The sequence below is a fragment of the Pinus tabuliformis genome, chromosome X, assembly GCF_031772625.1.
Source record: "Pinus tabuliformis cultivar Carrire ecotype Pingquan chromosome X, CPIR1, whole genome shotgun sequence".
Taxonomy (NCBI): domain Eukaryota; kingdom Viridiplantae; phylum Streptophyta; class Pinopsida; order Pinales; family Pinaceae; genus Pinus; species Pinus tabuliformis.
In genome coordinates, this window is record NC_142308.1 from 391,237,277 (window position 1) to 391,248,989 (window position 11,713).

Consider the following 11,713-nt stretch of genomic DNA (forward strand, 5'->3'; position numbering starts at 1 on the left):
GTGATCCCTTTACTAGTCAGATAACCATGCAAAACTCAGAGTGTAAAAGTCATTTCAAACATGTCTGTAAAAGTCATTTCAAACATGTCTTTTCATCAGAGATGTTTTATCTATCATAAACCAGAAAGGAGAAAATTTCACTCAACATATTAGATAAAGAAAACATAAAAAGATTCCAGATTCATGAAGCTCTATGGAATTGCTGTGGGCCCTTCTTCCGGAACTTCACCATCCTTGAAAAAACTATAAAATATGTATCTTTCTGTATCATATAAACCAATTTTAGATAGAGAATAAGTTGTCCTAGATGTGTTGTATGTTAAAATTCAGAAAAGCTAGTGCATTGATAAGATCCCACCATGATAAAAAACAGCTGTACCCAAAATGTCATCTATGATAACTTTCGAGTCCCCGCCATGATCAAAAACAGTTGTATCCAAAATGTCATCTATGATAGCTTTACATGGATATTCTGCACAGATTTTTCCCTTGCAAATCGGAAAAGTCCCTCAAATTTATACCCATACCAGTTTAGTATGAGTTATCACGGATGTGCTGCTCCGTCAAAAAAAAACCTGCAAGCAAGAGAAGACATGTATCAAGAAGACAGGTCTTCGGTAGTCCACACGCTAATTTTAGAAGAGTTTAAGATAATTTAGTTTACGGGGCCGTATAAGCATTTTGTTTTAAAATTTTTGGTATGATTTTTTTTTATTAATTGCGCTGTGTTAAATTTTTTGGCATATTTTTTTTTATTAATTGTTTTTAAATTTATTAGTAATTAAAAGAATTATTGGAATTATGAATACGAATTATTGAGATGGTATAAGTTAAATGAATTAGAAGTTTTTTAATAGGTTGGATTTATATATATTTAAAATGAGAATTTGAAAAATTGTAATTTTAGTCATGATAATTTTCCATAATATTAATCACAAGTATTTAAGAAAATTAATGTTTTATGTTTGTTTATTTAATTGTGTTAAGGTTCACATTCTAAAATTAATACTAGGGTGATGTGTGATTTTGTCCTTGCTCAATTTCAATTTGATATATGTTCATTTTAAAATAAAAATAAAATATTGTCTAAATAAAAATATTAATAAGAAAAAATAATAATGAATATACATGTTTAGTTAATTTACCTATTTGGTTAGTTTAATAATATGTAAAACTCTCACTAATAAAGTAAATACATAAATTAAATAAATTATTTGAATATGAATGGAAATTAATCCCCATATATATATATATATATATATAATCTGAAAATAAAGTTAAATTACTCCATAATAAGAATAATAAAAAAGAGTGTGTAATTCATTTAAATTTTTAATAATAATAATAATAATAATAATAATTATTATTATTATTATTGAATGTAGATCATAAATAAAAAATTTCAATATGCATAGTTCAATAATATTAACATAAAATATATTAATAACAAAAAAACATTAATATATGTTAAATGTAAAATTTCAATGTCCCATCCATATATATATATATATATATATATATATATATATATATAGTGTTATCATCTATGAGAAAGAACTAATCAGATTTTAGAAGACATGTTAAGCATGCATGTTATGGAAGGTGAGGGCGGGAGCTCTGGTGGGAACTAGGGTTTGAAGTTCACGGTTTCTACAGCAGCCTAAGTACTAACTCTGGAGAAGAATAGGGCCAGAGTGGCAGAGCTTCACAGAAGGGGGCAGACTCTGACCCGACAAATGGAAAACGCGGGGTCCATTGGGACCCCATCATACAAACAAATAATGATGAACAAGAAGACATCACAGATTGGAGTGCAGATATCAGGGTCTGAGAAGTCAGATAAGGAGATTCCATCCAGCAAGGGGAAGAGAAGTAATGAAGGTAAAAACACCAAAAAACTGAAGGAAAATGATGAAAGCAAAAGTACAAAGTACAGAGACAGCGAGAATCCCTCCCATGGACAGTTTTCTCAAGGAAAAAAACCGGAGAAGGAACAGGCAGTGGTAGAGGAAGAGGTTCTAAATCAAGATAAAGAGGAACACGGGGGAACAACATCAGCACCCAATGGGAAAAAAATCAGGGTCCGTGCAAGCCCAAAGCCACAGAAACCCTAAGGGTTGTGATTTCTGATCCGGAAATTCAGTCGTACTGAGATCACATGGTCGAACATGCAGTGATCTGCAGGTTCATGGGGTTTTGGCCAATAGAGCAAGCACTGTGCCAGTGGATAAAGCAACAATGGAAACCCAGAGGAGATGTTAGGCTGCACTTAGGAGCCAAGGGTTTCTTTACTATTGTCTTCTCCAATCTGGAAGACAAGGATCAGATATTCGATGGAGGGCCATATTTCTTTGCCTCCGCGGGTCTTTACATAAGGCCTTGGAAACCCAACTTCGTACCAGAGAAGGAAACCTTCAAGCAGGTACCAGTTTGGATACGCCTTTTTTCTCTTCCAATTGATTATTGGGGACACGCAGCTCTGGAATAGATAGGTAACAAGCTAGGGACCTTCATCAAGGCCTCAGAAGTGACATTACAAAAAAGGTATACATCTTGTGCTAGAATCTGTGTGGAGATGGATGTTTCGGGAGCATTGCATGAGGGCCTATGGCTGGAATACAAAGACGAAGATTATTTCCAAGCCATTGACTATGAGAAAATCCCATTCCGATGCAGAAAATGTCATGAGCATGGTCATTTAATCAGAGAATGCCCACTGAACAAAGCAGCAGGGGAAAACAAGGAAAACAAGGGAGAAAAGAACAAGGAAACCTTCACCAGACCAAAAGAAAAATAGAGAGCAAATAAAATCACCAAACCAAGGCGAGTACTTCACATGGCAACATAAGCAATGCATTTGAAGTATTAGAAACAGAAACGGAATCAGAGGACAACAATAAAGAACAAGAAACCACGAAAACAAGCAGATCTACAGCAACACCAGAAATGAAGGAACTGAAGGAGAACCCTTTAAGTATCTTCCATCAGGTTCAAGAAACTACGGAGGGAGTAGAAGAAGATTCAGAGATGTTCACTAGTGAAATAGGGCTCAAAGATATGGAATTAAGCGACATACTAGAGCAAGAAGGTATGGATCTACCAAACATGGTTGAGAACTGGAAAAAGAAGGGAATGGAACATATATCAGAAGAGGAGGTAAAGAGAATCAATGACATATTCATAGCACGGCAACGGGCAGAGATGGAGCTGCAGAGTAAGTGCTTAGGAACAACTAAGGGGCTAGGGGTCTGCACACAGGGATTGCATCAAACCTCCTTAAACTCCAAGCACCGAAAAAAGAGAGGAAGAAGAACTAACAATGAAGCATTACAAGAACTAGGACAAATGATTTTAAATTTAGGTAAGATGAAAGCCCTTGAGGCTTTCTCACTAACCTCCTAAACTCTGTTTAAAATGAAAGTTCTTTCTTGGAATGCTAAAGGGCTTAATAGCCAATCAAAACAACATCTTATAAAGAAGGAGGTCCAAAAGGAACAACCAGACATAGTGTTTGTGGAGGAAACTAAGTGCTCAAGCAACACGGTAGTCAATATCAGCAAAAAACTAGGTAAACACATGGAATACTTGGAGACAGCCAGCAATGGATGTGAGGGAGGCTTGGTCATTTTGTGGAATCCACAGGTTATCCAACTCCTTTCCTTTGAAGAAGCCAGATCCTACATAGCTTTAGAAGTCTAGGTAGTAGGGAACTCAAAGACTTATCTTTGTACCAATGTCTATGGTCCCCAGAATCTAGAGGCGAAACTTATTTTTCTAAGAACACTTTTCAACCTGAAGCAAAGATATCCTTAATCTAAGGCAATCTTTGGAGGTGATTTCAACATGATCACTTCTCTCACGGAAAAGAGAGGAGGTATTAGAAAACTTAACAGAGACTCTGAAGCTTTCCTAGACTTCATTAGATAGGCCAATATGGTTGATGTTCCCCCCAAAAGCGACGCTTTCACATGGAACAACAAAAGGGGAGGTGAAAGGCAAATAGCCTCTCGTCTGGATAGATTTTTAGTAACAGAAAGCATTCTTCTGGATGGTATTAGTGTTGAGTCAGATATTCTTCCCAGTGGAGGGTCAGACCACTGGCCCATCACAATTACTGCTGCAATCCAAGGCACTCCTAGAAATAAACCTTTCAGATTTGAAAATTTCTGGCTTACTCATCCTGAGTTCATTCAGAAAATTGGACAATGGTGGAAAGAACCATTGGGCATACGGGGGACCAAAATGTATCTTCTGCAGGCTAAGCTGAAAAACATCAAAGCCAAAATCAAAATCTGGAATCATGAAGTCTTTGGGAATATATTCAAGGAAAAAAGAAACTGGAAGAGCAAATGGAACATATTCACGAAGGATGGATTCAAGGTATCATAGACCAAGACACTGTGGACAGGGAAAAGAAGCTCATGCAGGACTGGCAACTTCGATGCCAATAGGAGGAAACACTTTGGAAGCAAAAATATCGAATCCAATGGCTTAAAGAAGGTGAACAGAACACGAAATTCTTCCATAGATTAGCCATTGACCATAGAGGGGCTAACAAAATTCTAAGCCTTAATGATGAACAGGGAGCCACAATACAGACACATCAAGAAATCTCCAACCTACTTATAACCCACTTTAGCAGAATTGCTCAGGAACCTGGGATCAACAGAGAGGAGGCCATTAAGGAACTTACATCCTCCATCCCCAAACTAATTACGAAGGAGAAAAACACAACTTTATTTCGAGAAATCTCCCTGGAAGAGGTGGAAGAGGCCGTAAAAGAGATGCCAAATGGTAAAGCACCTGGGCCGGATGGATTTACCATCGACTTTTACAAAGCTTGTTGGGAGATAGTCAAGACAGAAGTTTGGGAAGCAGTGGAGGATTCACGGTGCTCCTCTTCAATCCTCAAGTCCCTCAACTCTACTTTCCTTGCCCTTATTCCAAAGGAGGAGGAAGCTAACACGCCCTCAAAGTTTCGTCCAATTGCTCTTTGCAATGTCCTGTACAAGATTATTTCCAAAATCATAGCCAATAGAATGAAACCCATTCTTCCTGGTATTATTTCGGAAGAGCAGTCAGGCTATGTAGAGGGAAGACAGATTTTGGACAATATCTTACTAGCACAAGAGATGATTCACACACTTAAAATGCAGAAGAAAGCAGGAATGATGATGCAATTAGACCTGTCAAAGGCATATGATAAGGTAAACTGGCACTATCTGGAAACCATTTTGGAATCCTTTGGTTTTGCTAAGCAATGGATAATTTGGATCCTAGCTTTGGTCAAATCCACAAGATTTTCAATACTGGTTAATGGAGCCCCAACTACCCAGTTCTCTCCTTCACGTGGTTTGAGGCAGGGTGATCCCTTATCCCCCTTCCTTTTCGTGATTTTGATGGAAGGTTTAAGCAGACTAATCAGAAAGGCCAAAGAGGAAGGAAGCATTGAAGGACTTCAGCCCTTGCCCTCAATTCCAGCAACAACTCATCAGCAGTTTGTAGATGATACAATGTTGCATGGCACACCCTCCATTAAAGAAGCTATGGGCTACAAAAGCATTCTCAATCTTTTCAGCAAAGCCTCAGGTATGGAGCTTAATCTTTCAAAATCCTCTATCTTCTTTTTTAATACGCACCTAGCTGTTCAAAAAAATCTCTCTTCCATTCTAGGCTTCAAAAAATGTAACCTCCCCTCGAGATATCTCGGTGTTCCTCTGACCAACAAGCCCTGGCAAAAATTGCACTAGGAAAAGCTTTTAGCTAGCCTGGAAAAAAGATGTCATCATTGGACACACAGAGCCCTGAACTTCACAGGTCGACTGGTCCTCTCCAAAGCAGTCCTCCAGGCCATACCACAGTACATGCTTTCCATTCTTCCAGCTCCCAAAGGAGTTCTGCAGAAGATAAGGGTCATACAAAGGGCTTTTCTCTGGTCGGGTAATTCAGAGAAGAAGAAATGGTTGTTGATGGTGTGGAATAAGCTTTGCAAACCCAAACATCTAGGAGGGCTAAACCTGCAGGACCCATTCACGGTTAACCATGCTTGTGGGGCAAAATTATGGTGGAGGTGGATTAAAGAACCCAAATTACCATGGGCCAAACATTGGAAAGAGAAGTATGCCCAAAATTACAAACTACAGAACTTAATCCAAATGCAAGAAACTCTGGAAGGCTCTCCAATTTGGAACTTGGAGAGAACTAACTGGCATATTATTCAGGAGCAAATTTTTTGGGAAATTCGAGATAGAAAGATGACCCTTTTCTGGGAGGATGCATGGCAACAACTCCTTAAGCTGGAAAGCCCTGAATTCATAGATATCCAAAGAAGAAACTAGGAACTAGGTAGAACCACAGTGAATCAATACTGGAAGCCTAAAGAAAATGACCAGGCATGGAGAACATGGCTATTCCATGAGACAGAATCTCTGGCAGAAGAAAACAATAGTTTAAGGAACCTGCGAACACAACTGGCCAAAAGAAGGATAAGGCAAGCAGGGGATAATGACCAATTACGTTGGGGAAAGCTTGAAGGGGGAAACTTCACACTTAAAGAAGCAAGAACACATATAGAAGGTAATGAGCATGAAGAGATAGTCAAGTGGCACAACAAAGTATGGGATGCCCAACTTTGGCCAAAGATTAAAATGTTCCTCTGGCTTCTAATGCATAGGAGAATGCTCACTTGGGAGAATCTCTAGAAAAAAGGATTCATAGGTCCTTCTCACTGCCCCATGTGTGGAATTGAGGAGGAAACCATGAATCATCTCCTCAATACCTGTGAATGGGCAGACAACATATGGAATTGGGCGGAAGCCACTCTTAAAAGGACGGACAGGATAAGGAATTCAATTCAAGAAACTATAGAGAATTGGAGAGGTAACTTCTCCAGTACCCAATCGGTTAACATAATATGGAAACTCATTCCAGTGTTTATAGCATGGACAATTTGGAAAGAAAGAAACAAGCGAGTATTCCTAAATGAAACAAGAGATATAAATTACACAAAAAACACAATTCTTCAAAATATCAAGCAGACAGAAGGGAGAATGGAACAGGACAAGAACATCTCTAATTTAGACTTACAGATTCTGAAAGCTTTTGGCATTAACATGGGAACCTTCGTGCCCTCTTTGATTCACCGATAGGAACTGAACTTCAATGGGAATTTCTAGATTCCTCCGTCGACAGGCTTCCTCAAACTCAATTTTGACGGAGCCTCCAGGGGAAATCCAGGACCTACAGGCATTGGAGGTGTTCTCAGGGATAGCAAAGGTGAAATTCAGCATATCTATAGTCAATCACTAGGTGAAGGAACTAATAACGAAATGAAATTTGCAGCGCTTGAGCAAGGTTTGATTATTCTTAGAAGATTGAAAGCTGGAGCCACAGTGGTGGAAGGGGACTCTCAACTAGCGGTCACGGCAGCAAGAAAACTATATATAGGAGCTAAACCAAGTAAAGTCACAAAGCACTGGAGGCTTTCCAAGGTAACAGAACTTATCGCAGAACATCTATCATGCCTGGACGGATTAATCCTTCATGCAGTCAGACGTAAGGCGAATGTAGTGGCAGATCATTTGGCAAATTACGGTGTCGATAATCCCTCAGCCCACTGGGACACCTGTTGGCAGGAGATCACATGCTCGGAGCTGAGGAACATGTGCACTCTTCTTTCGAGGCAGGATATTATTTAACGAAATAAGTGGGGAAGGGTACGAAGAATTTCCACTTGTGAGAAGAATGAATTCGACCATTAGAAGAGACATTAGGATAAGTGGATGGCAGGCTCAGGTAGTACAAGAAAGGAAGTGGCAATTAATTCACAAGAATGTAGAGCTGGTACCAAGGAGCACAGTGAACAAAAAATATGGGCAGTGCTGGAATCAAACCACAAAGGGAGACACTTGGCAATCCGCACATTGGTTCAAGCGTGGCAAAGTTAATAATAAGGATTCGTATCATCAACAAAAATATGGGGATCGGAGCAGCAGTTATTATGACTGGATAGGCGATCATCAAACGGAGAAGTGGGAAGCCTTAGGCTGGTCGAGGTTTCCATCTACTATAACTACGGGATCCCAACGCAAGAGTAATGCACTGCCTTCCCAAGGACTCAACATAGTATTCATTTGTGTTCTTAGAAGGCTCAGTATTTCTGTTCTCTGCCATAGAAGCATGGCGCGTGAGGGTAGCCATAATGCATCGGCTAATAGAGACCTGCAGAGTGCTCGGGACGCTTATGAAACATGAACCTCACTTAAGGAAAAGTGCAAGATTGAGGAACTTGAAGCGATTGTTGCAGAGGAAGAGGAGCACCTGGAGGAACAGGATATGGAGAAGGAGGTGGAGTGGATTCAGGATCCCGGAATGGCAACCACTCGGGCTACCCAATTTGTGCGTACTCAGGCAGAGACATGGAGGATGAAAACTATGTTAGCAAAGGCAATGAGTATGCAAGGGGATTACATTAATCAGGCTCACGAAGATATCTCTACTATTTCCACTGATCACACAGCGAGACTGGAAGCCTTGGATTTCAAGCTCAGTGCTCTGGTGCAGCAAGTCGACATTCTCTCTCAAAAAATGACTGTTTTAATCAGCCTTCTCAGGCACACCATTAGCAAGGATCATTCTGCTACAGGGGAAGGGGCGGAGGAGGCCACAGGAACCAGCCAGGGGAAGCGCACACCTCAGCGCTCTACTCTGCCTGGCAATTCTACTGCTTCAGCCAACCAGGGTACCACCACCAAAGATTATGTCATCCTCAAGCTGTAATGGCTTGTTTTGACTGCTTCAGTTTGCTATTGATGCTCAGAACTTGTTTTTGTTTCTGGTTCTTAAGTTTACTGGTCGCCTTTCTGTTTTGACTTTTACTGTCTCGGATGTCCATCTGGTCTGTTTTCTATATGTTATCTAGTCGCCAGAAAGGGCACTCTGTTTTGCAGGCCCCAACCTTTCTTTATGCTACCCTGCGTGGTATGCCTTGGGGTCGTTTCGACAGAATTTTTGCGGCTCTTAAGCATTGTAAATAGGCAAGGCAGTCTCTCTTTAGTCTGTGCGAGCAGACCTTTTTGTACCATATGTATGCTATGAATTAATACAAATGCTGATTTACACTATATATATATATATATATATATATATATATATATATATATATATATATATATATATATATATATATATATATATATAATCCATGAGTATATTATATAAAACAATTGAACAAAAATAATTCTTATTCTTAAAGCATTTAAAATAACCTGACTATTTTACATTTTAGCTCCCTTTTCAGGACCGTTAATTTTGTCTAAAATCCAACAAAAATTTGTTGGAAATGCAAGTTTAAGTTGATTCACATGGTACATCTATATCTATCTATCTATCTATCTATCTATCTATATATATATATATATATATATATATATATAGAGAGAGAGAGAGAGAGAGAGAGAGAGAGAGAGAGAGAGAGAGAGAGAGATTAACCACTAATATATTAATCACTAGAGGGATCAAATGTCTTGATGCAAACAAAATTTCAGTTTTGCACTATAAAAGCAGTTTGCACCTTAAAAGTTTGATCCCTCTAGGTGTGTGCTAGATCCATGGTTCAGATGAATCTATATTTGTTTTTAATAAATTGATGTAAACTATTTGAATGAATACATCACAATGTGAATTAAACATACCATGCTTTAGTATCTTAATTGTTATTGTAGCTTTAGGAGATCCATTGTGAAGTAAATGTTACAGTGACATTTATTTTTCAAAAATATCTATGAATCTGGAAAAGAATAAGTTAGTTATTGGGTGAGGAAGAATAGGTCACCTGAGGAGGGAGGATGAGGGGCTGGTCGAGCGGCCTGACTGACCTTTCCGTTTCCCAAACCAAGTGTTAAGGAAGGAAAGCAATTTAGTGATATACTCGCCTATGGGACCAAAGATAGCAAAGGAGTGATATGTTACAATAAGGCTTATTTTCAAAAGATCAAGTAACAATATTAGTTTTTAATGCATTTAGGAGAGGGATTTATAGTAAAACTAATTTATGGGAAGTGTATTTTTCTAAAATTTCGAGTAGGTGAAATCAATTTTTTTGTAAATTTCGTCTGTAGATTTATATTAATAGAAAAAAATAATATCACATAGAAATAGCTTGATATTCATACTTACTGTCCAGAAGACTGTGAGCCAGTCTTGTAGGCACCTTTTAGTGACCTCCAAAAAACAAAAAAACTATGCTGCCAAGTCCAAGAGGAGACTAGTGATAGCCTCCAATAGCTAGGGAAAAAACCAGTAAACATAACAAGTAAATAGCCACTAACAACTATTTAGTACATCATAGACAAAATAAACCAAAAGGTATAGAAGCATGTAGGACATGTTAGTCCGAGATGATGACTAGAGAAAGTAGAGAAGAATGTCCATTTGAAGTGTTCATGGGTGGAACATTGTGTAAGGGAGGAGCATTAATGGCTGTATCATTCCCCTAATTATCATTTGATTCAATGTTTGAGTCTGAAACCATATATTTTTCCACACAATTCAATTTGACAACAATATTGTCAAGGTCATACTTAGTGTCCCTGATCATGATCCTCTTGATATCTTCTTGTCCAACAAAAATATTATAATTGTCAACTTGTTTGTCCCGTATAACCATACTTAACAATATTTCCATTTGCCTATGGGTTGTGATGGAGTGAAGAAAGTGCGATCTTATTTTCCCGAACTTGCCACGATCAGGAACCCATCTTAGAGAGCTATTACCAATTTCAAAATCAAAGTGATATATCCAATTGTCGAACTCACCGTTTTTAGCTGTAAAATATCCTTTCAAACTTCTAGACGGGTTGAGTGAAAAAAACGTGGAAACTAATTCTCATCGAAATAACCTTCGGTTCCTGAAAGAGAAACTACTCGAAGCACCACCTTGGCAACTGGGAAGTCATTGCTGTGGAGCCATCACAACCAAAAATCTGCTAAGAAAACACAATACCAAGACTTGAACCAAATGATGGAGGACTTGACTACCATCCTTAGCAGATAGACAAAACTCATGGGGAAAATTCCACTGGAAAAAATTTTGTATAGTGACCATTGTAGATGGAGACCACTGAAAAGACAAAACTCTCCACATTTTAAGTAACAAGAGGAACCATGCCATGTCTAAGGGAGGACTTCCTGCAGATCGATAGACTAGGTTTAGAAAGGATTTTTTCTTCTAGACAAAGAGCAACCACTGAGCCCAAAATGATGAAATCCCATAACCGAATATGCCCACCAAGTCACAGAAAAGAGAAGAAACAGAACTAGGCAAGGTGTCATTGTGTGGATGAAACAAAGGACAAGAGAGGGTAGAGTGCCTATCAAAACCAGACGGAGAAAGTGCCTTGACACCAAGCCCTGCTAACCAATACTAGATAATGAAATGAAATGCTGCTCATGTTGGAATTTTGAGAGGTTGCTGAAGGAAGGACTGCAACCAATTTGAAATAGGTTCCTGACCCATAAATATGTAGGAATAGCACAAACAACATGGACACCATAGGTGAAACCAAATGTGAGACCAACATAAACTTGCACAATACATAATCAAAAGGTTTAGGGTTACCCAAGTATGAAGGACTGAAGAACTTTGAGCAAGAGGGTGAGATTAATAGAGTGCCAGAAGGCACTGTTTTTCCAACTCTGATGCCACTACAACCTT

At 38.7% G+C, this 11,713-nt stretch overlaps 1 protein-coding gene across 1 annotated transcript; it reads left to right on the forward strand.

Moving 5' to 3' along the window:
* Window positions 1-2,946: 2,946 nt before the first annotated feature.
* On the forward strand, window positions 2,947-7,697 carry LOC149140182 (uncharacterized). Its single transcript, XM_089450916.1, has 5 exons — window positions 2,947-3,214; window positions 4,070-4,380; window positions 4,584-5,589; window positions 5,818-6,035; window positions 7,176-7,697. Exons 1-5 carry the CDS (start codon window positions 2,947-2,949, stop codon window positions 7,695-7,697), a joined length of 2,325 nt encoding a protein of 774 aa, XP_089307042.1.
* Window positions 7,698-11,713: the final 4,016 nt, after the last annotated feature.